The 27,875-nt window shown below is 39.0% G+C and overlaps 1 protein-coding gene across 2 annotated transcripts; it reads left to right on the forward strand.

Annotated features, from left to right (window-relative positions):
* The first annotated feature begins 385 nt into the window (after window positions 1-385).
* Window positions 386-27,875, forward strand: KNL1 (kinetochore scaffold 1). Of its 2 annotated transcripts, XR_006164673.1 has the most exons (27): window positions 386-470; window positions 3,118-3,187; window positions 3,604-3,643; window positions 3,938-3,997; window positions 5,523-5,584; window positions 6,107-6,162; window positions 6,631-6,670; window positions 7,759-7,796; window positions 8,138-8,190; window positions 9,634-14,892; window positions 15,636-15,780; window positions 16,793-16,860; window positions 16,984-17,082; window positions 19,657-19,772; window positions 20,329-20,419; window positions 21,886-22,002; window positions 22,631-22,718; window positions 23,476-23,544; window positions 23,959-23,998; window positions 24,112-24,213; window positions 24,662-24,762; window positions 25,056-25,124; window positions 25,270-25,379; window positions 25,963-26,081; window positions 26,421-26,543; window positions 26,654-26,820; window positions 27,261-27,875. XR_006164673.1 is itself a non-coding variant. In XM_042785477.1 (26 exons), exons 2-26 carry the CDS (start codon window positions 3,153-3,155, stop codon window positions 26,757-26,759), a joined length of 7,206 nt encoding a protein of 2,401 aa, XP_042641411.1. In that variant the 5' UTR covers window positions 386-470; window positions 3,118-3,152; the 3' UTR covers window positions 26,760-27,875. The 2 variants fall into 2 exon arrangements, 1 of the variants encoding a protein (XP_042641411.1); XM_042785477.1 differs by having other exon boundaries at window positions 26,654-27,875.

A 27,875-nucleotide genomic window follows, 5' to 3' on the forward strand; every position in this document is an offset into this window, starting at 1 on the left:
GTCTCCTGCCTGCCGCTCCCGTGGCAAGATGGCGGCGGCGGCTCGACCTTTCGGCGGCTCAGCGCGGAGCGAAGCCGCGGCGCAGGGCCCAGGCAGCCCTGAGCGGGCCGGGCGCTGCCTCCGCAGCTTCACGCCTGCGGCCGCGGGGCGCGTTGGAGAGGGCGCACCCCGAGAGGGCGGGCAGCGGGCCTGGTCCCTCGGAGGTCGCCATGTTGTACGGAGCGCCGAAGGGGGGCGCCATGCTGCACGGCGGCGCGGCTGTGTCGGTGTGACGACGGCGAGTTGGCGCGGCGCGCAGGCGTGGCGGGCGGCGGTTAGATTTGAACAGCGAGGAGGCGGCGGCCCAGCCCTATGGGAGCGGGGGGCAGCGGCGGAGGGGAGCGGGGAGTCACCCGCCCGCGGCTGGGCTGAGGGCTGTGGCCGGAGCGCTGGGTGAGAGCGGCCGAGGACGGGTCCCGGCGAGGAGGGAGGTGAGGAGAGGCCGGGCCGGGGAGCGCGGGAGGCGACGGCCGTTGCCTGTCGCTAGGGCGGATCCCGCAGGGTAACGACCGGTGAGGGGAGACCGAGGGCGGGAGGAGAAGGTGGGTCCCCGGGGGCGGAGAGGCTTCCCCTTCCCACCTGCGACCCGGAGCCTCCATCAGCGAGGTGGGAGGAGGGCTGGGCGGCCTCGGGCCGGGGCCTGAGGGCATTTCACCGGGGGTAGCCGGCGTCGGGGACGGCCTCGATGCGTGAGGGGAATCGCCTGATAAACTGCCACGTAAATGCCGTCTTGATCAACGCGAAGTAGTTCACCTTTGGGAAGACAGCCATGTAAGCGATAATGAGGTGTAATTTGGCACCTGGAGATCGTTCTGGACGGTGCTCCCAGGCTGTCAGCCCTGTTAAAGGGGTGAAGCAAGCACAGAGGATCGTGAGGGAAACAGCTTGAGAACAACAAGGAAGAGTAGAGAGAGAGACAATAGGTGCTGACTCTTAAGGAGGGGGACCGAGTGGGCATCAATAAGATCATGAGTGAACTGAAAAAAAATTATGGAGTGATTCTTCTTGTTGCCAGTGTGGAACTGGAGGGTATGTAGTTATCAAACATGAGAATAAAAAGAGATGCTTTTTCATAAATAGCATAACAAAGCATTTCAACTCGACACCATGTGCTTGTAGGTCAAAGATAGGTAAATAAGTTCAAAAAAGGATTAGAGAATAAGTACTGAATTTATTGATTGGGCTGTGAATTCCAGATTAATAGACCTCCTAATAACAGACTCCTAGCAGACTAAATGGGGCTTTCCATAGCCCCGCTCTGCTCTTTTGTTCTCCTCTAGACACCTGTATGCACGGGCATATTTTATATCACTTCTTAGTTGTGTTTAGCCTGATCCAGTGCAGCAATTCTTACATCCAAAGCATTCCGTGGGGATGCCTGCCTGAAAGCTGCGCCTCAGTTTTGTTGCCTCAGAGCTGCCGGCCCTGAAAGCCAAAGCCTCTCGGGCTGCCTTTTTGAGCGGTACTAACCTGCTACATCTCTGGTGAGAGGAATTACTCTGCAAAAATAAAACAGTCTCTGTCTCCTGTTTGTTATAACTTAACATTTAACGGTGTCTTCAAAATAGCAGGTTTTTCTATTTAAGCAAACAGAAATTTACTGGGGAGAAAAATCTGTTGGTTAAGTTTTCTCATCATGCTTTCTTGCCCTCCCTAAATATCATCTTTGAGCAAACTGATATTTCTGAAAAGATTGTTCCTTTTACCTTCACCTGTAACTCAAACTCTTCTCTGCCTTGTGAGCAATATGCCAATAATATGCAGTAGCATTTTATCTTTATTTTTTCTACATAAGACTTAGTTTTAGCTTGGAAAATAAGAGTCAGTTTGTGGTTTAAATCACTGACAATGAGGTAACTGGCTTGGTGGACAAGGAAGAGCAGTGGATGTTGTTTATCAGAGGGAAATTATCAATGTGTGTGAATACCTGATGGGTTCAAAGAAGAGGGAGCCTGGCTCTTCTCTGTTGTATCTAGTGAAAGAACAAGAAGCAATGCGCACAAATTGTAATACAAGAAATTCCGTTTAAGCATAAGGGGGGAAAACAGTGAAAATGGAACCAGTTTTCCAGAAACACTACAGGGTTTCCTCTCCATAGACACTCAGTATCCAGAGAGATCTGCTGTAGCTTTGAGCAGGGGGGTGGGCTACGTGGTCTCCAGAGGTCCCTGCAGATCCGAGAGATCCAGTGAGTCTGTGAAATGCAAAAGCTGAGCACTTCTGCGCAGACCTCTCTAATTGTAAAACTTAGTTGTCAGGTTTGCAAATCACTTAATCCTTGCTTAGGCAAGTGTTTCTCTTACAACGTTGCTTCCTGAGGTTTAGCGAGGAGAGAATAAAGTAATGTGCTAAATGCTGTCAGACCATTTATAGCTCTCCTGTAAGTATACCTTGTGTAGTTATTGATGGAGGGATGCATGTACATAAAGATCATCACTGAAATCTAGAAAATTGCATGTATTGATCTTCTACTGTTGATTCTGTGGTATGTTCTTTTGGTGGTCTTTGTCAGGTCCATGGGAGACTGAAGTTAAGAGGAATATTAACCTGGTATTCAAAGCCCTGAATTTTGTTATGGTTTACAAGAAATGCCAGGCAATAAAAAAAAGTCTGTGTTAGCACTGGCAGTTAACATTGTCAGTGTGGGTTAACTGATTTTATGCCCTTATGCAGCTTTTGGTAAGTGGTGTAGTTTTCTGTGCTAGTGGGAGTTATTTGCATTGACATAAGATATTCTTGGGGTAGGGGGAGAATTAGTGATTGAAAATTGTCTTGTGTGTCAGAGCAAAGTAGCAAACTTTGTATTGTATAAGGTTTGATCACATTTATCTCCAACAGTTACCAGAACCGTTACTTTAAATAAAAGGGCACCTAACCAGTAGGGCTCAAACTGTTAGCACAATTGTTTTATAATATGATATGTAATTGAAAACATGGACTTGAGAGGCCTGTTAAACTTCAGTGCATTCCTGTGACAAGAGAAAGATGGAGAGAAAAATTATAGCATCTAAGGATAGTATCTAGTTGTGGTTGTAAGCAGTTTTCTTACTGAGGTTCATTATTATTTTTTTATTTCAGTACTGTATTTTATAGAAAAAGCACATCCTTCAGAAATGGACAAGATTTACGCAGACCCTAACATGGAAAAGTAAGTTGAAACCTTCTAAGAATTTTATTGGGGTATAAATATTATCATTTAGAGGCAAAACTTTTCTTAATCCCTGCAGTATCTCTTGAAATAAATGTGCTTTCCATTGTGAAGAAAAACAACAGGGATTTTCTTTGACTGTGTGTGGGAAAGCTCTGAGGATATTTCATAGCAGCAAACTGGCTAGAGACTGACCATGGGGTTTGGAGGGCAGTCTGCTGAATTTTCCAAAGCTTTTTTGGGGAACTAGTGCTGGAATGAATTATCTATTCCAAGCAACCTTGTTTATTTAATTTCACACTTGTAAAAATAATGGAGAAATCAATTTAAAATTGTACCATGGCAGTTCTGTTCAAGAAATACATCTCAGTTCAGGTTTATGCCCTAATACCCATTTCCCTTTTTTCTCCCTGCAGTGATAATACAGAGCACATCAGAGGGAAGCGACTGTCCTCTGTGAGTAACTTAAGGCATTTCTCAAAAGAAAACTGTGGGAGTGAGTGAAGGAAAGAAAGGGAAGCTGTAAAGAGGAACTTGCTTCTCTTCAGCTGTGATAAGAAAACATTCCAAAGCAAAGAATGAGCCTGTTAGGTTGATATGATTGACTGGGGTGTTGGTGGGTCTTAAACTCGCTCCAGCCAAGTAATCAGTTCTTATAGTAGGAGCTGATCCTCTCAACTCTTGGGTTTGTTTTTGTTTGTTTTTGTTTTTTTGTTTGTGTTTTTTTTGTTGTTGTTGTTTTTTTTTTAGATTTTAAAGGCTCCGCGAAATCCTCTTGATGATCTGGGAAATGGGAATGAATCGACACAGGTAGGTCTATCAAGTACTTTCCTGGCAATGCTCTTAACGTCTTCAGTTTGCTCCTCAACATCTCACTGATTAAACTGTTTTGCTAGAATAATGCAGGTGTAAAAACTTCTGTAATAACTGCTTAGGAGCTTAATGTAAGAACTCCATCGAGTTTTTCTTCTATTTTACATCAGAATATTTTTCCTCTCAAGAAAAGAGGAATAAACAGGATCAATAGGCATAACTTGCTTCTGCTGTAGTCCTTTTAACTTGGTTTGATCCACCAGTGTACAAACTGGTATAGTCAGTAAGATGGTTTTACATTGGAAAAAAAGCCAGCCTGCCAATTTATTTAAAGTAAAAGCTAAAAAATAGTATTTTTCTTCCAGAAATAGATACAAAATAGATTTTAAGTTTATAGTGTCTGTTGTTTCTAATAAATTGTAACTATAGGCCTGTTCAGTTTCGATTTCTTTTAAAGTGTCATTTCTACCTAGAGTGTGTTCTATGGACTAATGTTCTAGTTGCATTATATATATATATATATATGACTTATCTGTTGCTGATTACAGAGCTTGAAAACTCATTTTTAGCATATAAGGCTTTCAGTGAAAAAGCCTTTAATAATTTTTTTAGAATACGAAATATAAGCCTGGAATATTTATACACAAAGCTGGGTTGAGTATGCAGAGCAGCTCACGTTCTTCATTTAAACTGGTAATACCTGTTAACAGTGATGACAGTACTGCTAATAAGCAATACAAGACTATTGTATACAGTAGTGTGACATCACTCATAACTGCTTGTGTTGCTGATGTGATTTTTAAAAACAAAAGGTATGTGGCAGGCTTTGTTAGTCATGTGCATATAATGGGTTGTGTCTAGTATGTTAATACTTTGCATTTTCTTAAACGAGTGTTGCACTGTCCTGAGACTGAGCTATTTAGTTAGGGAAGCTTATTGCAGTCAACTTCACAACAGTGGTACAATGAATCAGCTTTCCAGTATATATAATACTGCATCGTTAAATACCTTGAGGCACTGCATTAGTATGATCATGGAGTCAGTGACACCACTTAAACATTTTGATAGGAAAATGGTGGCTTTGATTCTTTCATGAATCTTTTCTCCCATAAAGACAAACCGGTATTACTGGCTTTTTTTCAGCTCTTGTAATGGAAAACTAAAGAAAAAAAAAAATCTGCAACTCTCTTGCTAAACAGCTACATATATTTTCCCTAGTATGCCAGACAAAAATCCTTGTAACTAGTATTCTGCTTCTTGTGTTTGGAACCAGGCAGCACTCACAAAGCGGTCTTTAGACCCTTCTTCTTATGAGATGGGTGTCTTTATGTCAGGAGAAGTTGGAGATCTGTAAAGTAGTTTAAGGAAGTTGGTAAATATATGTTGTTGGGCTCAGATTATTATTTTGAGGGGGAGATGGGTTTTTTATTTATTTCTGTGTTTCATGAAAAGCTATGCTTATTGTGGCTTATGGATAAAAATATATCTCTGTATATCAAAGTGTTGTGTTCTTTCTTGTCAGGATATCAATGTAGAAAAACGTAGGAAAAACTCTCGCCGTGTCAGCTTTGCAAACACCATAAAGTAAGTTTGATCTGAAGGATGCAGATCTACATCTTTTATTTAAGTATAAAATGGACACTGTAGGTAATATTTGGTACCCCCTAAAATGCAGGCTATAGGTAATGATCTGGTACCCCCTAAAACTGCTGTCTGCATATGTTTGTGAGTATTCAGTGAAGGCAAACTGGTGACTGTTGTTATACAGAGTTGATTTTGATTAATTTTCTCTTCCTACCTAGAAAAAAAATAGTTCAGTGAATTTAATGTAGTTAGAAATTTTTGTTTCCCATTACATTTTTTAGTGATTTCCATCATAAGTGTGATAATGGCATCTTCCTGCTGGAAAATATGGTTGGGTTCAGTAAGCTTCTGGCTTTTGATGTCTCATTTCAGAACACAGCATGTAGAAAAGATTGAAATTAGGGCAGGTTTTTTTTTTAACCTTCTTTTAACTTTGATTCAAAACAGATTGTCTTATGTTTTTCAAACAGTGGGTTGTTTTGTGTTTGGTTTTTTGTTTTTTTTTTTTTTTTCTTTTCTTAGCTGCAGAGTCTTCCAGCGAGATCTTAAGAATAACACGGCAGAGAGAGAAAGTACAGGTAAAACTCCTTTCTATTTTCCTGACAGGATTTGCAGACTGTTAGCAACAAGATTTTAGCCTGAATTTAAGATGTCAGGCCTGTCAGTCACAGGTAAGGAACAATGTGATCAGCTGCTTATAATGGACTGGCTGAAACCCATTAGTTACTTGTATTGTGGGCCTTGTAGCTCAGAAAAGGAGTTATTTTCTTAGACAAAATACACCTAGAATAAAATCTGCCTTGGGGATTTAGATCAGAAGGTGGCTAAGCAGAATGTCATATTCACTCTGTCAGAGATTACCCAGGAAGAATCTGAAACCTTAATGCATTTTCAAATACTTCACTTCGCTGGGTTTTTGTCACGATGAGGAGGCACATCAAAAGTGAGAACTTCAGAACAGTCTTTTCTGTGCAGTTCACTCTTCTCAGTGAATGGTTTGATCATACTTCTGACATTGTAATGTCTAATTTCCTTTCAATTTTTAGAGTGTGCAGCAGTTAAAAGGAATGATGTCCTGCTTAATCAGTAAGTTGGAAAAAATTTCTCATGAATACAGAGTTCTGTCCTGCAAATATATTCCTTCACATGACATGCAACCATCAAAATATTACTCCTCAAAGAAATCCAGCATACCTATGTATTTAGATATAAGATTGCTCAGTGCTCTTGATTGGTAAAAGAAGGAATACAGCAAAAAAAAGCATGTAACTGTGTTGGTCACTCACAAAAAGATAGCAGTTTCTGAAAAATTGAACAATTTATGGCTTGAAATTGCTTCCTTCCAACGCTGACTCCTTGGGAATGTTTTCCAAGAAAGACCTACCAGTTTCCATATCTGATAGACATAGTCTTTGATATTTATTACCGTAACTTTTTTCCTCAGAGGTAGATAAAGTGATAGTCTGGCCTCAAAGTTCTTGTCTAGATAAAACACAGTGATGGGATTTTTGAAGTTAAAATGATCTGGTAAGTAAAATAACAGATTTAGACACTTACTATGTGTGAAAAGGAATTTCTTACATTTAAAATATATAGCAAGGAAACAGCTTATGTACAGCTGTAGTTAACTGTTGCTTTTAAAGGTATCAACCCAGTATAGTAATGTGCATGTGCATGCATATAGATATAGATATAGACATATATATGTAAGCCAGTACTCTAGCCAAGGCTCCTTGGTCTTGAAAGATCGATCAATAAACCAGTAAAGAGCATAAGGCATTAAAAGTTAGGCAGAAAACCACACAAGTTGGACATTTTATCTGGCTTTTTGTTTTACAGAGAAATTATTTCAGGCTTTAGGAACACAGCTTCAGCTTCCTACAGGGAAAGGAATAACTAAAAGTGGAAGGTCTGAGTTAAAAATAAAGAATTAATCTTTCTCTTTTTTTACTTGTCAGTGAGGAATTACAATGCCATCCTTATGCTGAACAATGGCTTGTGGCATGCTAAAATGAGAGATTAGAATATACAGAAGACACATAGGTAGTGTCTGGTATCTGCTGCCCAGTCCCATGTGAGCTATGCAACAGAATTTTCTGCCTTTTCAGCATTTTGCTGAAGCTTTCTGTTTTGAAATCTTTTAACAAACTGTTTATCTAACCCACCTTTTGTAGAAATGAAGAACCTGAAGCTGTTCCGTGTGAAATCACTGGTGAGTTTGAAAATAGATTTAATAACAAATTACTATCTTTATTCAAAACCATTGATTCTGTTTGAGTAATTTTAACTTGCCTAGAACAATCTTCCTGACTGACTACTGTATGAACGGGCTTTGTCACATGAAGCTGTTTACAAGCATTGTATTGCAGAAGCATGGGTGGCTCTTCCACATGCTCAAGGGAGTACTGAAAATATTTTCCAGGAAATATTAAGTTTTAATTGTACTTCCTTACTCAGCAGTATTTGTAAAATGAGTGCATAGATCTTCTGCTCAGTGGGTAAAACAATAAGAAAACAGTGCAACAAATGGAGTATTTCTTTTTATTTCAACAGGGATGAACACTTTGCTTCATGCCCCTATCCAGTCATTGGTGCAACAGACTGAGGTATTTGAAGGCTTTTATTTTTTTAGTGCTAAAAATATCAGTGTCCAAAATACAATCCTGTAACTCATGTAGTAAAGATGAAAAATGTAACTCAACTGTCTAAAAAATAAATCCTTGTATTCACATAAAATTCTTCCAAAAGCTAATCTTCTGTATTTTGAAGTATTTTTCTAATCTGATAGGGATTATACTGCAGTATTGTTACCTCTTGCTTCTAAAATTGCTTACTAATTTTTCAGTTCCTCCATTCTTTTCAATTCTTATCTAAGAATAGGCAAAGGAGCTTATGTTTCGGAGCGGTGTGGTTATTTTTCTCATGTATTACTCCCTGCTTGTGTATTTTCTTCTATGGGTAGAATGGATATGCACAAATGTACTTTCTGTTCCTGCTGTTTAAAAGCTTTAGACAAATTGCAATGATTAGCATGAAAAGGCAACTGAATTTCTTCAGTTGAATCAACTGATAAAACACAAAATTCTTAGCTAAGACCTTCACAGGCACAATTGCACAGAAATCCTGAACTATGTTACACTCCAGTGATGATGATGTGGTGCTGTTGTTAAACAAAGCAATTGTTGAAACTATCTCCTTTACCAATGGCTTCTGACTTTTGAGTTTAAAGACATGACTTAAAAGCCATTTCTTGTTAACAAATGCTTAAAAAAAACAAACCAAAACCAGTTGAAATCTAGTATGGATGGGAAGGTGCATACCATGAGGCTATAAAGGTCAGACTGAAACTCTTGTCTCTCCTCTTGGGCAATGTTTATGGCTGTGATTTATCTAATATATTTTATTTCTTGCATTTATAAAATAGCATATGTAATTTGAAGTAAACATGGAGCTGTTCTTTATCAATATAATCATTATATTTGATAAAATATAGTACTGTGTCTTGTTACTGGCCAATTTTTTCCCACAGCTTTAAAACTGTAAATCCTCTCTACTAAAGAGACAAAAATCTCCCTAGTCAGTGGTGGAAAAGTCTTTTAAAACATCCAACTTGGTGCTGCTGCTTTGGGGCACATGCATGACAAGCTGGGCAAGGTTTTTGCCTGCGGTTGAGGAGGGGGAAAGGTGGAAACCACTGTAGAGATATAGAAAATACTGATTCATAAGACTCAGTAATTGTTCCATGCTTACCAAGATATACCTAGGTAGGCAGTCTTTGCCCAACAGTAAAACTGAGACACATTCTTTCCAAAAAAGCCATTTCAATAAGACATGCTCTAAAAATTATGTCATCATCCTTTCCTTGAATGTGTTATTGCTTATCGAAAAGGACTGAAATCAATACCTTTTTTTCCAAAGAAGAATGTAAAGATAAAGCTATAACCTTAGTTCTGCACTAGATTACTTGTTTTAAATAGAATAAACCATTGTATCATTTGTTTGCTTTAAGTGTCAGTAACTGCAATTACTTCCTTTTTCTTTTTCCTTAGTGGCATGATGCAGACAGTGCCATTCAAAGAACAAATAAGCATGACACCACCCTCATCTTTTCAGATCAAAATGAAATGGATATGACAGCTAGTCATACTGCAGTGATTACACGTAACCTGAAAAACAATCAAGCTGACAAAACTGAGAAAATAGATATCACGTCATTTCTGGCTGGGTTAAACTCTGACAATGGAAAGGCAGAAATGAGCAAAGAATTTCATTTTTTCTCTGACCCTACAAACTATTCGAGGCCATCCTTTGAACAGAAGGAAGATGCTATGGCGGAAAAAAAAATAAATTTCAATGAATTTTTGATGAGCTTGAAGTCATACGAAAAGCCACTTAATCCTATTGAAGGACCTGAAAAAGAGAATGTTGTTTTTGTCCCTTCACAAGTCTCAGAAGACATGGCACAATCATCAGTGGAATCTGTATATTCCCATGAACCACTGGACACCTGCAATGTAACAAAAGTCTTTAGAGGGCAAGATGATGGAATGGAAATGACAAAATGCCAGGCATCTGATGTTAAAGCTGTGTTTTTTGGTATTTGTGAAGGTCCACCAGAGCAACGATTGTGTGCGGATGTTACTGAGCCGTTTGTAGATGATGGAATGGATATGACAACTAGTCACACTGCAAAAATGTCTTTTCCCTTCTCCAGTGTCAGGAATCAAAGTCTAAACTTCAAAAATGATTTCCCACCCACAGAGTTAGATAATTCTATGTTAAAGAGGGCTTCTAATCAGCACTTAGTTGTTCAGCATGACCCTCAACTTTGTACAGACAAAAAAATAGTAAATGTTGAAGACAGACAAGATCCTACAGTGCTGCAGAATGTTAAACAAGAGGCCAGAACAATGTCTGCCATCCCAGGATCCATTTCTTCTGAGACTGTCTTTCGAGGTGCTAAAACTGTTGTTTTTTCTAAATGTGATGACATGGAAATTACTGGGAATTATACAGAAGTAATCTATAATGACAGTACCAAAGAAATGAACAGTTCATGTCATAAAACTTTTGAAAAGCCAGTAAATACAAACTCTTTGCTAGCAGAAAACAGATGTCCAGCACATGGTGATAGGGACGTTACAAAGAGTCTGACATCTTTAGATAATCGAGCTTCTGTGTCATATAAAAATAGCACACCTGAACTATCTTTGGGCTCAGGTGAACGAATCAAAAAGGCAACCCAAGATCACAGGACTGCTTCAATGAATGTTGGTTTTGATTCATGTACAAATTCAGTGTCTGCTGGTGTTTCTAAGAGTAGACTTCAGCACAGAGAAGCAAACTCTCAACTAGTTTCTCTGCCAGGTGAGAAGACGGTAATATTCTCAGGAGAAGATATGGACTTGACTAAAACCGATGTTGTCAAGGATGATGGAAAGAATGTTGAAAGTGAATCTCCTGCTGCAGTGTTCACCTCTGTCACCTGCAAACCTCACTTTCTTGATAACAGATCTACATCTCCCAGTTTGAATGAACAGGCAGAAATGGAAATAACTAGATGCCATGCTGTTGTCATTGACGATCAAAGCAATGGAATAACTGCAGAAGCAAAACAAATGCATTGTAAAATAATTTCAAGAAAGAACCAGAACGGAAATGTCAGTGAAAGTGCAAATTCTTTAGATCTGGACAAGGAAAATCTTGAGGTGATCAGTGTCAATGGGAATATTAAAAGAAGCCAGGCTTTAGAAATGAATACTAAAGATCTTGAAGTGATAATGGTTGATAAGAAACTTGGAAAAGCAAACTTCCAGGCAGGTGGTCCAAGCTCCTGTGCAAAAAATGTGTGTTCATTACAAGAGCAAAAGAGAGAAGTCCCTGAAAACTTTGTCACCGACACCTGCGCATTCACATCTTCGCAAAGTCAAAAAGTTGATATATCTCAGCCTTTGGGAAAAAACCTTCTAAACGCTTCAGTTTCCTGCACAAATGACAAAGCGGTCATATCTTCAGATGATGAAAACATGGGCATAACTAAAACTCATCCTGCTGCCTTTGATGTTGCTCCTATTAATACAATACAAGAATACAAAAATAATCTTAATCAAAATAATGTAATATCCAAGCAGCTGCAAAATCAGACCTTCCAGTTTTCTGGTAGTTCTGGTGTAGATATCACAAGTCAGACAGCAGCAACAGAATGTGGGGATTTGAAAATGAACACAAACAAGCAAACTGCTACTCCTTTGGTTCCAAATGGTTCATTTATTTCCCGTAATGAGCTCACTCCCTCTGGAATGAAAGAAAACGAACAACTTGGAATATTAGGAAGAAACGCAGATTGCCAAAACTCAGACAGGCAAGAGAAAACCCACACTATGGAGGTAGTAAACAAAGTATTGCCAACTCAAGTAGATTCTGGGAGAGATTTTTCAACTGGTAAACCAGTTTCTTCAGAAGAGGATTTTAAAAATCCTCACTCAGTTGATGGCCTGCACTTGAGGGGTGCTGAAGAGCCGTTACCAGCCGATAGGTCTGAACCACATAAGGGGAGGTCCCAGGTGCCTCCACTTTTTGAAAAGTCAGTTGTGTTTCCCTCTGGTGAAAACATGGACTTGACTGGAAATTGTGCGGTAATGGTTCCTGATTACAACATCAGTGCTGTTTTATCAGAAAGAAAAGCAGTACCTGGATACCTTGTTCAAGATGAAAATAAAATAATGCCCTTAAAAAAAGGCGTTGTAATGACAACAAATAGTCAGGAGCTGCCTGCATGCAATGTGTACTCCTGGGTACCTGGCAATAAAATGTTAACCACGAGTAGTTTAAAACTTTTGCCTTTTGCAGATGAAAAAACTACTGTATTTTCAGAAGATGCTGATATGGACATCACCAGGAGTCATACAGTTTCAGCAGAAAACAAAATCATTTTGCAGCGTAAAAGTTCAAACAATGACATATCCTTAATTTCTGGAGATAAAACTTGTGTTTTTACCTACAATGATGACATGGAAATAAGTAGATTTGATACTGTTGCAATCGATAAATCTATGGAAAAGGCGGCATCTCAAGGGATGCTTAACATGGCTAAAAGGACTGGAAGGAAAAGCTTGAATGGAACAACAGGGGAAAAGACTGTTTTATTTTCACTGAATGATGAGAATAATGACATGGAGATCACAGAGAGCCATACAGCTGCAATCGGCCATGAAGTTGCCTCACAAAAAAATGAGGGAGGGCTTCATTCTCTCTCTTCAGCTCATCCCATTAAAACTGTTACGTTCACTAGTAGCCAGGCTGACCTGGACATCACCAAGTCTTGCTCTGCTGATAAAATTACCATAGAAATTGCATGCGATGATAAGCCAAACTTGGATAAGGAGGCTGGACAGCAAGCACTTTCAAATAGCGAAGCTACCGTGTTTGCTATGGATGATATGGAAATCACAAAAACCCATAATGTAGCTTTGGAAGAAAATTCTCTGCAATGTAGGCAACCCAGTCAGCCTGTTCCTTCAACATCCACAATTATGTTTACGAGTTACCAGGCTGACATGGAAATGACTGAGTCTCACTCTGTTGATGAAAGCACTGAAAGAGTCTTTTGTGAAGATAGATTAAACCTACCAAAGCAGGTTGGACAGGAGGCTGCTTCCGGTAGCAAAACTGTCATTTTTACTTTGGCTGAGGATATGGAGATCACTAAAACGCATACAGCTCTAGTAAGCGGGGAAATTGATGTACAGGACAGAGAATCCATTCCAGCTGTTTCTGCAGCTCCTGCTGATAAAACCATTGTGTTTACCCACAACCAAGATGATATGGAAATAACTGCATCCCACACGACTGCTGTTAATAACAACATTAATGGATTTGAGAATCAAGAACTGTCACATAAAAGCAATCGGCAACCAGACTTGCATAGTGCATTGTCGTCTTCTTGCAGAGATGAAATAGATTCCCCACATACAAAAGACCTGAATGATGAATATCATACAAAATCTGAAGATAAGCCCAGCATTCCCTCTTCTGCTTCATCAGAGTTTCCTAATGAGAAAGGAGCTATCAAAGTCACCAGTGGCACAACACCAGATTCCGTTTATTCTGTCTCCCCTACAGAAGAGACTGTGGATGTGCAGGCACCACAGGATCTTGACCTTCCCACAGATAATCCTGTCCCTGTAAACAGTCAGCAGGATCTCGCACCTCCAGAAAACCTGAAATCAAAGAGGGAATCTTTCAAGCTTCCAAGTAATGGGCCCATGGATGGCAGTGAAGAAAGTGGTGATTTGGTGTCCCATGTTTCGCTTCCCATCCAGCAATCAGATTCTTCGAAGGGTTCTCCAGATGCATGTGGTACTCAGAGAAACCAGGTATTGAAAGATGATTCATCTAGACATGAAGGTTTAGCTACAGATTTAGGCTTGGCTGGAGCAACTCTTGTTCCAGTTTCTATCAAGGAATCAAAGGAAAATGAGGGTCTGTCAGCTGAAGGGGAGACACCTCCAAAAGACTTTCAAATAAACTCTGAACAAACTAAGCAACCTTTGATCAATGACAGTCCAAGAGATCAAATAGATCCCACTCTTGCACCTGAATTATCAGGAATTTTAAATGTTTGTTCAAAACTGAAAGATATTAGAAGGAAATCTGCAGTGTTTTCTGTTTCTGAAACTGCTTTTTCTGACCAGTTGCCCAGATCATCAACTCAGCCAGAGAATAACTTGAGGTTAGAAAAAAATACTGTAAATGAACCAAGTAATTTATTTTATACCAAAGAGCAGGAGAACACATGTCTTAAATCTGGAGCTGTTCCCACAGATGCAAATGTAGGCATGGCACTTAAAGATAAATATCAAGGAATAAATGTCCCTCTAGGTATCTTCCGGCCCAAATTACCAAACAGAAGAAATCCTTCTGTTTCTAGTGTACAAGACATAAATGCAAAACCTTCAGACAAAGGAGAAGCACCAGTTTCAGAAATAAGCATAAACACTGGTGAAACCTCAGGTAACAAGAAGTCTAGTAGTCAGAACTTCAGCCCTTCTCAGTTTATAGCAGAAGAATTTCTTCCTGTCTGTCTAGAAGAAATGGATTCAAATGAATCTGTAAGCTCTGAGCTTGTGGAAAATACTTGCAATGAGATAAGCAAAAAACAAATCTCCTACAATGAAAAGAATCAATGTGAAGAGACAAAAACTTGCAACACAAAAAGAGCTTTGGAACAAGATGAGGAAGACATTCAAAGTCCAAAGAAAGTCAAGAGGGATGGAAACTTGGATGGTGAGGCCTCTCAAGGCTTGCAGGTGAGCCTAATCACTCATCGTAAGGATACAGTCAACACTAACAGGACTTTGGGTTAAATGTTGGGGTGTAAGCAGATCTATCAGTGGGTTTTCTTGTTTCTCAACCACCAGTTTGCTGTCATTTTGCTATGTCATCCCCTGTATTTTTCACTGTTTTGCCAAAATAGAAGAATCAGGTCGATGTGCGTAACTTTCCTGAACCGTGCAAAACAGATGGAATAAGGGATTATTGTCTCCATAGTATCCTTTTAATCCTTTCTCAACTATTCTTAGTCCTCTGAACTAAACTAATTGCCAGTTGTTGCTTAGGTACAATGGTAGAGTAAGGCCTAAAGTAATTATTTAAAATTCAAACATGGATGTTTAGTTTAAATTAGCTTTTTTTAGAGCAGCACAAGTTGCAGTTGAATCAAGAAAATCTGTGCAAATATGGAACGTTCATCTGATCTTAAAAATAAGTTTGTAATCATCAGTAGAAACTTTCTAGTTTCAAAAGCTGGAAGAGCATGCTGTGGTAGCTACTGCTTTGATTGAGAAAGGAGTGAAGGATTTTGCCACTTTACTTCCTATATGTCATTGTAGAAAATGACTTAATGAGCCACACATTGGTTTGGCACACTAATTAGAAATAAAATGTGCCGATACTCAAAATTAAGCAATTCTGAATGTCAAGAAACAGCTACAGTAAACTGATCAACTTAAATTGTTTCATACAACTTTTTTTTTAAACTTGCTAATATTAGGTTACTTTTGGCACTGTGTCTCAAAGCCAAGCAGAAGTTCATGAAGGTGAAGATCCTCCAAATCTGTCAGCTAAAAGCCCTGACTGCACTCATGCCAGCACCAGCAGCTCTCTGGACTCTGTTAAGGCTGACACAGAATTAACAAGTAAGACTTCCTTTGTGGTAAGGGTCTTAAAGCTTGTGTTCTTTATGCTTAATCAAGGAAGAGCCCCACCTGCAGTATATATTTAATTTGGGAAAGGCCTTGGATGCCTGTGTCACAGCTTCCCACCCAGCCAGTCAACATGCTTTTACGTTCTGTTGAAGAATCCAAGCTGTTCAAGGAAATCTGAGATGGGAAGAAAGAAGGAGCAGAATTGCAGTACAGCTTTGTTTTCAAGAGCATTTGGGCTGATGAGGCAGTTTAGTTACCTTAGCACAGAGCAAAGCCCCATTTTAAACTCTGCTGGCCCCAAGATGACTTTAAGCTGGTTCTGTGCAGAATGAGTCTGCGTGTCTCAGCACTGTGCTCTTGGAAGAAGACTTCTCAGAGTGCATTGCAGGGACAGGCTCTAAGCAGATTCAGCCCCCAAGTTTAATAAGCTCTTTCTAATTAGCTAATACCTAACAATGAGGCAGAAATCTGCCAATTATCTGATAAGTGATATCTTGCCTCTGTTTACAAAACCAATTCCAATTGTGGCCCCCTGCAGCCATGAAAGCGTATGTCTTATCCAGTAGAAGCTGGTCTCTCTCCTTTGAGTGAGAAACTAGCTCTCATTGCCTCAGAACTGCAGTGCCATGTTTTTACCTTGAAAGCTTGCTTTCTCTATGTTGGATGACCTCTGTGAACTGGTTGGAGTCTCCTCTTCAGTTTTTTTACTTTTTTAGTACGTTACATGTGGATTTCCTCCCATAGAAAGGTGAACCTGTCATTTTGTTACTGCTCTAACCCAGATTTTATTTTACGTTAGAGTTTTAATCTAGTCCTCCTTATTTGTCCCAAGTAGTTTCCTCAGTTACTTCATTCAGCACTGGAAACACACAAAAAGGTCAAACTCTACATGAAAATTGTTTTGTTTTTTTTTCCTAGAGCTAATGAGTTTAGGTTCATATTTCTGTAAGAATATTATTAACCCCAGCGATATCCCCCTCACCCCTTTTTTTTTTTTGGCTAGTTCAACGAAGCAGTCAGATGGAGTCCCAGCTTCTCACAGATAGCATTTGTGAAGATAACTTACGGGAGGTAAGTAGCTGAAAGATGGTAATTTCTTGTCCTCACAGGAAAAATACTTGTGTCCGTACATGCAAGTAAGCGTTCTTGCTTGAAAAATGTAATTATCTGTACATTTTTTCCTAATCTTTACAGAAATTTCAGAGTGGTGTTATCACAGTTGGGGAGTTTTTTACACTTCTTCAAGTCCATGTCCCCATTCAGAAGCCCCGGCATAGCCATCTTCCAGCCACTGTGAGTATCTGGCCTTTGATATGCGTTACATAATTGACCTTAAATTATATTCCTTCGTCTTTTTTTTTTTAATCAACTAACCTGTCTGTATTAAAGGCCTTTAAATGAGTTAAGCCATAAGTCCATTTCACCTTGACAAGTGGGTTAGATACCGCATGCTTCCTCTTGTCTCTTTGTTCACGTCTGATAAATCTGATGCTTTTTTTTTCCTCAGCACTGAAAAATAGAATATATTTTAATGTCTTCCAGGAATACCATATATTCAGGTTTATCTGTTCTTGGATAAATATGGCAATTTTTGCTTTTTAAACTTGTTTTAAGGATAAGTTTGAAAGTAAGAATCAGAAGCTCAGTCTAACCTCTTCACTTTAATTTCTCACTATGTCCATCAGTCACTGAAATCAGAATCCTGAAATGCTACTCTACTTTCTACTACCTGTTCTACTCTCTTCTTCCTAAGTGCTTCACCATGCCATTACTACTCTTTATTTCTTCCCCTTAAATCTGTTCTGCTGAACCCAGTTTCAGTATCCTCATCCTGAAGGGTTTCTGCTGAATTCCTGCAGACATGGGAACAACTTTGGGGTTTTTTTTGCATGCAGACAAGTACCACTCATTGGGAATAACTCGATGCTGAACAAGGCAATAATCTTACTTTGCAATCATCCTGAAAACAGGGCCTTGTAATTTGTTTTCAGTAAAGGCACCTTATTTCCATATATAAGCTTTCTTAAGACTAGTGTTTGAGAGTTGGTTATTCGTACACATTTGTGTGACCAACTGAATTTCTAACTGGATGCTGGGGCTGGTCTCTCCTATCTGTCTGGATTCTGCAAATAATCTTTAAGGAATGGTACTTATGTAATGTAGTAGTGTGAATGAGCTGCTTAGTTTTCTGTGTGTAGGCATTATATTGACATGGAAAAGTTTCAAGCTTCACAAACAGGAAGCTTGTAAGTTCATAATGCTTAGCATTTATTTAATAAAATGTATGGGGTTTGGTTTAAATACTTCCATTTCCTGCTGCTTACTACAGTTTCTACTGGCACAGTGAATGATGCACTGAGGCAATGGAAAAGCCATCCTGGAAAGTGGAAAACCGTAGCAGTGTCTGCATAATTTTGACACTGCTTTGGGAGTTTCTTCTATGTCTGTAATTCTAGAGTGCTGGAGAACTTTTTCAGTAGCCTGTTCAATGTTAAATAAGTTCTAATGAGATTTCATCTTCCTTCTTTCAAATCGGTGGTGACACACCTGTTTTGGTAGGAATTTTTATTATGTCTTTAGGATAATAAGTGTAAGAATTAAGTAGTTACTATGTATGAAAATGTGTGGTCAGGATCATATTCTTCACATGGAAAGTGGTATGTTTGTGAAAATTCTTGTGAAATTCATTCTAGTACTTCAGATTAGTGAAAAGTGGCTCCTATATAACCAAGTCTTACTGCTGTAAGATGTCATGTTGTCAGGACAAACGTCTCAGTAGAAGAGTCACATTAGAAGTTTAGATCTCTTCTTGGTAATAAGGACTGCAACTGCAGACCTCGTTTTGTTAGTTTGCAGAAAGCCAGTGCACACAGCTGGTTTGGTGTGTGTGGGGCACACGTGGTGGTGTGGTGTTCTGCCATTCTTCATTGTCTCACTGCTGACCAAATAAAATTTCTGTGTCAACTTTGCAAGCGCAAGTAAAAAGTCTGTCCATTTTAAAGTTCCTTAAAACTTTTATGATAAAAGAACAAAAACTGATTAAAAAGAATCACAGCTGAATTACAATTTGTATTGATAAAATTTCTTCCTTTATGACTTTGAAATCTCTTCCCTTTTTGTTTAAAATGCCATACTCTTAGTTACAGTTTAGTTTACACTTTCAGTTTGCGAATGTATTCATACTGAGCTGTATGTATATATACTAAGCTCTAAATATTCATCAGGCTTATAAAACTCTGATACTATTCATTAGTGACTGATCTCTGATAAAAAACAACCACCACCACCACTACGCACACACCCCCCAAAAAAGCCTCTGAAAGCTTTCTCCAAAGGGATGGAATTAATGTCAGTTATTGATGTGCTTCAATATATAGGTAGCTTGCTGAAATACCCCCACTGTATTTATTTGATGTGCCTAAACCTTGTTGAAAATAGGGACCTTTGATTCTTAATCAAGCATAGCTATCTTGTTTTATTCTAGAGCATTCTTGTTACCTGGGTAACATATGCATGTTTTTCAAGTCTTAATCTGAAAGGAAGCTAACCTCTTTCAATTTTTTTTTTTTCCTATTGAGCTCTAGTGTGAGGTGTATGTCTTGAGAGTGAGAAAACATGGGGCATAGAAGTGGAACGGGCTGTCTAGGGTATATGACTAACTTGTCTCGGAATGAAACAGGACAAGTCCAGAGTGAAAACAATCATTTGTCAGACTGCCTCCATTAGAGATTCTTGGGTTTTTTCTGTTCTGCAAAAATAAAGCTTCCAGGCCTTTTGCTGATTTCTATACATGAATTGATTGGAAGTTACTGTTTCTGAAAAATATGCATCTTTTTTTCTTCACAATTTTTCCCTGTTTTTCCCCAGTGTGCAGTCAGTGCACCACCTACTCCAGAAGACCTCATGTACAGCCAATACGTGTATCGCCCCAAGCTGCGTATTTATGAAGAAGATTGCAAGGCCCTTTCTCAGATGATAGAGGAGTAAGTGTTTTTTCACTCACATAATATATTAGCAATTTTATTTTTTCAGCTCTGGTTGCATGCAAAATGGCCTGAGGAAAGTTAATACATTACATATGGGAAAAATAAAAAATTATCATTAACCTACTTTCCTCTGGGAGCCAGTCTATTACAGATTTATATGGTATAGGGCTAACTCCTGGGGAGGAGTTGTAGTTCTAGTTTTGAATTTTATAAAATTTGGTTTTGCACGCCAGTAGTAAGATTTTTCCCAGCTTCATTAGCACCACGTTCTATTTCTTTGGCACTCTAGCTGTCTGCTCTTCAGGCCTGCCTTCAAAAAGACTATAGGAAATGAGCTTTGCGTTATGTGCTAGAGTGTGACAAACATGGCCCCCATTTAATCACGGCTTTAGAGGGTCTCTCCAAGATGTAAGACCCAACTAAATTAAAATATTTACATTTCCATGTTTTAATTAAAAAAGGGGAACACACTATAGATACCAATGTGCTGCTTTATGTGTTTGGCACAGTTGCAACAAGACTTTCTTTCAACTTTTTTTTCTCCACATTTCAGGTTAAAACCATATGCAAATGTCCAGGATCAACTCCTGGTGAATGTGAATAAGAGTTTGTGGGAAGTAATGAGAACCTGCTCTGATGAAGAGGTAATACTGCATGGAGAGATAATGTTGTTTCTTACAAAATGAAGAAGTAAGGTTAAGTTACGTATTTGAATAAAATAAGAACCAGAATGGTCACAGAATAACAGTAGGGAGGTAGGTGATACAAGGCAAAATATTTTCTGAATGGAAAACTGCTATGAGAACTTCCAGTACATCAGATACATGCAAGGATATGTGCCCTTTAAAATATATTAAAAGGAATATGTTGCTATAAAACAGAAAAACTTGATAATTCAAGATGATTAATTCAAGTTAGTTGGGGGCAGAAAGGAGAAGAGAAACTTTATATTGGCCTAAGCAAACAGTGCAATTTTGGCAAGAAAAAAAATGAGCGGCTCTTACTGCTTAATTGGTCCATTAACTTAAATGCTTATTCAGTTCAGAAAGACATGTCATGATGCAAGACATAATGAACAGAAAACATGTCATTACACAAAAATAAAACTGCATACAGGATTTGGAGTGCAACAGTGGTGTCACGTGCCAAAACAAAAGGTGAGACCAGAGGATATTTAAAGGAGAATGCTAATGGGCACAAAAAGCATTCCAAAGACATTTGCATTTAAAAAGCAGAAGCATTATAAAAGTATCCCAGCCAGAATTGAGAGGGTAGATCAAGAGATTCTGTTTTCCTGGTTCTAATGCCAAAAATAATCATCTATTCAATGAAAATAGAGTCAAAATTGATAAAAGACAGTATTTTTCATAGTTCATAGTTAGATTGACACAGGATATCACTGAGGCTACATTATTAACTAGATTCAGGAAGAATTTTACTTACAAATAATGAAAGCACCTAGAGCCCTTAGCTAAAAGTACCAAATCTGAAAGCTTATTAAGCAAATCTCTACATACTGCAGTTAGGATGATACCACCTAGTGGAAATAGGCAGATGGCAAACATGGTAGAAAAAGGATTTTTGTACATTCTTCTGCAGCTTCTGGATTGACAGCTGTCAGAGAAAACATTGAACTGCATCATCTGTAGCTATGTTCTGTTAGAGCAGGTTTTAAGTTTAATTCTTGTGGTTTGGGTTCTGCCTGGACTTCTGTGAGAGTTTCATTTAGCCTCCTTAGCCCTAACAGGCAAGTGTTCTAAACACATCTCGGACCACTGGGACGAGCGACACCTGATGTACTTCATGAAAGTGCTCTGGTTTTTGATAAAAGTATCTCTTCAGTTATTTGTGTAGCTTCCTATTTGAGTAAAGATCTTGTAGGATCTTTGCAAGAAAAATCAGTTACCTTAGTAGGTGACTGTACTTGAATTAACAGGGACTGTCCGATCTCAAATTTGATTTAATTTGCAAGTGTCATGTAATAGTGCTACTAGAGAAATGGGGTGTTGGGAGGAGCAGAGAAGGGAGAGAGAGTCTAACAGGTAGATTGAACAATCTGTTGTTGCACATTCCCATTCGCTTTCTCTTCTGTGTTTTCCATTCATTGCAGCTGAAGAGCTTTGGAGCAGAACTGAACAAAATGAAATCTTACTTCACCAAGGAGAGTAAAATCTTGGCTCACAATGAGAAAGCGACATTGTATAGCAAATTGCTGCAGAGTGCGCAGGTAATGTGCCACAAGGCTGCAGAGGTTTAGCTTTAAAAAAAGGAACTTCTACCCTATTTTGTCTGTCTTTGACTGTCAAGTGTAGGAGCCTAAGCACTATGTAAGTGTGCATTCTCTTGAAAGTTTCCTTATTGTATTTCGCTTTTATTTATATGCAGACATAAAACACATTGGGACAGTGACTTTCTTGCACTTATGCTATAGGAACCTTCTGCTTAGGGGTTTTGGCAATTAAAATAACAGTGAAAAATGGGAGTATTAAAGGAAATGCCACCAGAAATTAGGTCTTTATACTGCAGTAATGTCACTATTAGTCACTAACAAGGAAATGCAGAAGTAATGCATGGTGATAGGTATTGAAAATTTGTACGTGTTAAAAGCTCTAGAAATTTATTTATTTCCATGTCTTATCTCACCCCTTCATAAGAAAAGTCATTAGGAAGATACATTGTTAAGTATCTAGTACTTTTTTACACATGGCTACTGCCTTAGTGTTTGTCAGTCTGCCTCCTTGTTCTACTGACAGTTATATCAGCTTCTTTAATTACTTTCTTAGCAAGCAAAGATCCATGTGGTGGTCTCAGAATTCAGCTTTTTAAAAAAATGTCATTGACTTCTCCCATCTTAGGAACAATATGGAAAGCTACAGTCAAGAATAGAAAAGATGGATGAATTGCTCAAGGAGGCAGAGAGTTGTCTCGTTGCTCTGAAAGCAGGTATGTGTTTCCAAACCAGTGACCGATATGCTGATTTCTCTATTTTTCTGCAGAACTGCTGTTTAAATGGTCAGTTCAAGATTCTGTGTTTGGCGGTTGCTTGGAATTTTACAGTTACTTTGTTACAAGTAATTGCAAGGCCTAAATGCCTTCATTTGTGTCTGCAAACTTGTCTGGGGGGAATCACTTAACGCGTCATATGAAGACTAGGGGTATATCTGTGCAGAAATACAGAATTATAATTGTAGCCCATGAACATGTAACCAAGCTGGCTAAATCTGCTAGCAATAACTACAGCTGCTGGCAGCACGCAGCTCAAAATGGCTGTGAAACCTGCCAGCCATCCTGCAGGTAGGCAAGACTAAGCTTTGCACGCTGGGACTGTGCTGTGTTCAGCATGACCGTGATGGTTTAAAACTTGTTCAGCTGTGTTCACCCAAGCTGCAGTCAGTACTTGGCATTGCTGCATAACGATGCTCTGTGTATTTTCACTTACTTTCTTCCAACTTAATTTTCTTCCAATGCCTTAAGTAGAAATCAGATTGCATAGCAGCAGCTTTGAAACAATCCAATAAAAGGAGTTTTCCTTGTTATCTGTTACTTTTTGAGGTTTTTGGTAAATATCCTTCTGGCTCTTTGTACATTTGTCTTAGTTAGCTTTGAAATACTAAGTTTTATAGAACCCACAAACAAATAAAATAGAACCTACGTATTGAATCTTGGAGTTCTACAGAGACCTGATACTTCTTTCCCATAGATTCTGATTGTGAAGAATGGGAATCAGACTGCAGTGACGAAATGGCAGAAGGAAAAAAACTAGAGGAAGGTAATGGTACCAGCTGAATGGCACTTGGTTTGTTTTTTAAATTCTGGAGAGGGTAATACTTAACCCCCACCCTGATATATTAACACTGATATGGATGCAAACATGACTGCCTTCTTTTCTGCATTGGATATAGCTAATTACACAGATGTTCAAGTACGAAAATGACTGTTTCCCCTGGAAAAATGGAGTTCAGAGCCTGGTACAGTGTGACTTGAAGAGTGTGTGCTGGCTATCATATTCAGCAGTTTAATTGTTCAATAATTACTAACCTTTGTTGAGTGTATATCTGTACCCAGGTAGGAGTAACAGCCAACAAGTTGAGATCTCTCATATCGTTAAGAACAGTGACTTCACAGAAAGTGAGGGCTTTCTCTGCTGCTCTTTTCTCTCATAGCTTTTTTCCCTTTCTCTTAGAATTGGAGAGCATCAAAGCTGAAGAAGAGGCACTTCAAAGGTAAGATTTCAAAGAGGATCTCAAGACTGTAACGTGTGCACATCCAGGTTTTAGAGGGTTGGTGTTTTTTTAACCAGTGTGCTGCACCTCATACGGTTGGTTTATTTTTGCAGAGAACTGTCAGATCTGGAGACTCAGAATGAGCAAATGCTTGTTCAGATGAACCAGCTAAAGGAAGAAGAAAAAAGCTGCCGGGAACTCGTGGAGAAATACGAGTAAGAAAAAGACCTTCAGGTTTTCTTTTTATCAGCTAGTTCTAGGGCCTCATGTTTGTATGTAGATGCTTTGGGGTTTGGTTTTCCTTGTTTGATTTGGGAAATCTCTGGATGTCCATCTCCTCGGAGCCTAGGACAGGCAATAAAGCCTCGGTGAACTTTTGTGTGATGCACTGTTTTTCTGTTAAAATCTTTGCGGTGATACCCTACGTTCAGTCTTTGTACGTCCCACTCTCCTCCAATTCCAAAATGAACATTTATGTAAAATGAATAGTATTATGCTTGTGTTTCCAACAGATTCTTACATCCTATTGAAAAGTGAACATTTTGTTGGTATACTATGTGGTAATAGCTTCAAGTGCACTTAATACTCTGATCGCTGTCTCTCAGATAATTGTGTTGGTTGGTTGAACCTTATGGTGATGATGCCTCTTCCCTCCTTTTTTAGCTTCACTGAGTGGGAGATTACCAAATGGAGTGAACAGCAGGCAGTCTTTAATTTTCTTTATGATTCTATTGAACTCACTGTTGTGTTTGGACCCCCAATAGGTAAGTCGCAAAACTGGTAGCTTTCAGTTTTATGAATTTGAAAGGTTAAATAGTTACATAACAGAAACCTAAAGTTTCTACATTTGTGGAGATCTGTTAAAAGGAAATAGAAAACATACTACAGCAGGAGTGTGTAAGCCGAGAGAGGTGTCTTTGAACATGTTTATCAGTGCTTTGTATGAAAAATCAGAGAAGTACGTAATAAATGGCTGTTTCTGGAGAGGAAGAGCTATAAGTCTAGAACTAAGTATGGAAATAACTATTGTCTGGGTTTTTTTTCCTTTCCTTCTCAGATGGTGATGTTTTCGGTGAAGATCCTTCCAGAAAGATAGTTAGCCTGAACTTTGAATCTCTCTTGGATGGTAAGATTTTGAGAGTAGCTTGAAAGTAGCTGCCCTGATAATCTGTTCTTGGGAAGTCATCTGTTAATTTGTGCTTTATCTGCTAATGCATTACTGTATGACTTTTAAAAGATTCATGGCAATGTGTTTTTCTTTTGCATTGCAGAAGAAAAAGCTCCGCCCTCCTCATGTTTAGTCCAAAGACTCATCTTCCAGTTTATTGAAAGTCAGGGATGCTGGCAGGAAAAGTGTCCCACGCTGTACTACTTGCCCCAGGTAACGTTCCAGGAAAGCCTCTAAGACTCTGGAAGAACATTAAATCTTTTCTGTCACAGAGAATAGGGCTGATACTGAGAACAAAAGCATCTTCATGAATGCTTCATCAATGCAAATCAAATCTGCTTCATGGATGCTTTGAGATGCGAGGGGAAGTACCTGTCCTGGAAGGCAAGAGTCCTAAAAGCTGTGGCTTCTTCCTTGTTTTCTGCATGAACATTTGCCTGCCTTAGTGATTTCTTAAAATACTTTTTTTTTTTTTTCTGATAGTAGAAATTAAAGGATTTAGCTGATTGCCATTCTGCTTCCTAAAGAATTAATGGTTTAAACTGCCAAGCCAAACTCGGTGTTCCTGCCTGTCTGTGTACCCCAGCTGACAAAGCTGAAGGGAGAAACTTAAGGCAAAGAATGTGTATTTGTTGTTATGCTTGTACAATTCCATTTTCATGTCCAAACTGGCATAGCAGTCAAACTACTTTTTTTTTTTTTTTTGTATACTTTCTAGGATAAGCTGCGTTTTTAAGTGTCACATAGTTTACCAGCCTGAGTGCCAATGTGACTGCTTTTCTTACTGCCCACTTAGGTTCTTCTGGATGTTTCTTTGGTGGTGAGTCGCTGCAAGACCTTAGGAGAGGAGATTGAATTTCTGGAGAGATGGGGTGGAAAATTTAATCTTCTGAAGACAGATATCAATGACACAAAGTGAGTAACTTCAGATGGAGTTTACATCAGTCCTTCAGAGAGTGTCTCTAGATAACTGGGAACAGAACACTGAAATACTTTTGTTTCTCTTGAAACTGAGATTTTATGCCAATATTTTCAACAACAATCTAATCTATTTTAATTCAATTGCACTGTAATATTCAAAAGCATGGAAATTAAGCTGTGCTTAGATTACTGTTAGTCCATGATGGAACTTTTCAGAAGTTATTGAGCTTGTTGCATCAATTACATTTGTTTTCACTTCTGGAACCTAATTCAAAGGCGGTAGCAGTACAATTAAATATTCTGTATTGATCTTTGTGGTTTTTTTGCATACAGAGTGAAGCTTTTGTTCTCCGCTTCCTCAGCTTTTGCAAAGTTTGCGTTGACCCTGTCTCTATCAGCCAACTACCCAACCGCTTCACTGCCTTTTACAGTCCAAAACCAAATTGGGAATATTGGGTGAGTTGAACAAAGAACCACTCCATATGACTTAAGGTTCAGAGCTAGGGATGGGGAATTAAATGCTCCATAGCCTCTCAAACGCATGTGATTCATTTTACCTTTTGCAGGGAGGAGGAAATTTCTGCTGTTCTCTCCAGTGTACCGATTGGTTACCACTATCTGCGGAGAATAGTCAGCTTGATTCATCAGAATTTGCTCCAGGATCCCAGATGATTCACTAGATCTGCATGCAGGACTGAAGAAGTCAGACTGGATACTCTTTCATTTTAGTCTTGTAAGAATTCCAGCCATCTCTCACCAGAATGGGAGTGCTGTTAGCTACTCAGCTCTTTAGTAACCTTGTCTAATAATTGGGTGATAGCCAGGATGCTTGGTGTTGGCCACAAGTTTTTATAAAAGCAGAGGTCTCCAAAGAGGTGAAGGAAGAATTTCTTATGACTGCTATAAATCCAGTCTGCCTTTTATCTTCTTTGTCACCCATGGTCTTGGCCTCACTGTATATATATAGTCTTTCCTAGTATGGATGTTCTTCTGACATAGCATGTTAATTTTGTTCTGGGATGACTTACAGAGCTCTTGTATAAAGCAATGATGAGTATTCTCTAAATTAACATGACTGGAATTTATTTTCACTATCATTACTTCACTACTCTGTGGCATTTTAACATTATCATATCATGTTTGATTTTTTTTTTTTTTTTTTGTTCCTACCAGTTTTCTGGAACCCTTCCCAAAACACAGAAACTATAGTCCTGCTTCTGATTAACCATATAAACTGCAATAATTAACCAGGTGGCCAAAGTCAGAAATCCTTTTGTCATGAAGACTAAAGATCCTTGTGCTTGACCACGGACTGTGGTGCAACAGACTCGGAGCCATCAGGTTCCCTCTGTGTGACCCTCTCCGCTACACGTTTGTCCTGATATTCAGTGTCTTTGTCCAGTACAACCTGCCCCTTGGTTCTGGTACATTGTCGGAGTTTGTGATGCGTGACAACTTTAGTGAGGACACTGAGCCATTTAAATTTAGGAGTTCTATGTAATGTTGGTGTGGTCTAGATTGCTTTTGTTTATATTTTGTATATTGTGTAGGTTGAGCTGTTGGAGCTGATCTAACCCGGATTGAGTTTCTCGTGTAGAAGTGCCCACCGTTTCTCAGCTGGCCGTTCTGTAGGCAGATGCCAATGTTTGTATCTCTGTAAAATACGTTGAATTTTTAAATGTTTTCATGTGTTTAAGTGTTTATATATTTTTTTTGTCTTTTTACAAATTTTCCTTCTATTTGGAAGGTGGAAGTTCATTAAACGTTTGAATTATTGCTCTTCCTTCT

This window comes from Tyto alba, unplaced genomic scaffold, assembly GCF_018691265.1.
Source record: "Tyto alba isolate M040663 unplaced genomic scaffold, T.alba_DEE_v4.0 Super-Scaffold_8, whole genome shotgun sequence".
In the NCBI taxonomy this organism is placed as follows: Eukaryota; Metazoa; Chordata; class Aves; order Strigiformes; family Tytonidae; genus Tyto; species Tyto alba.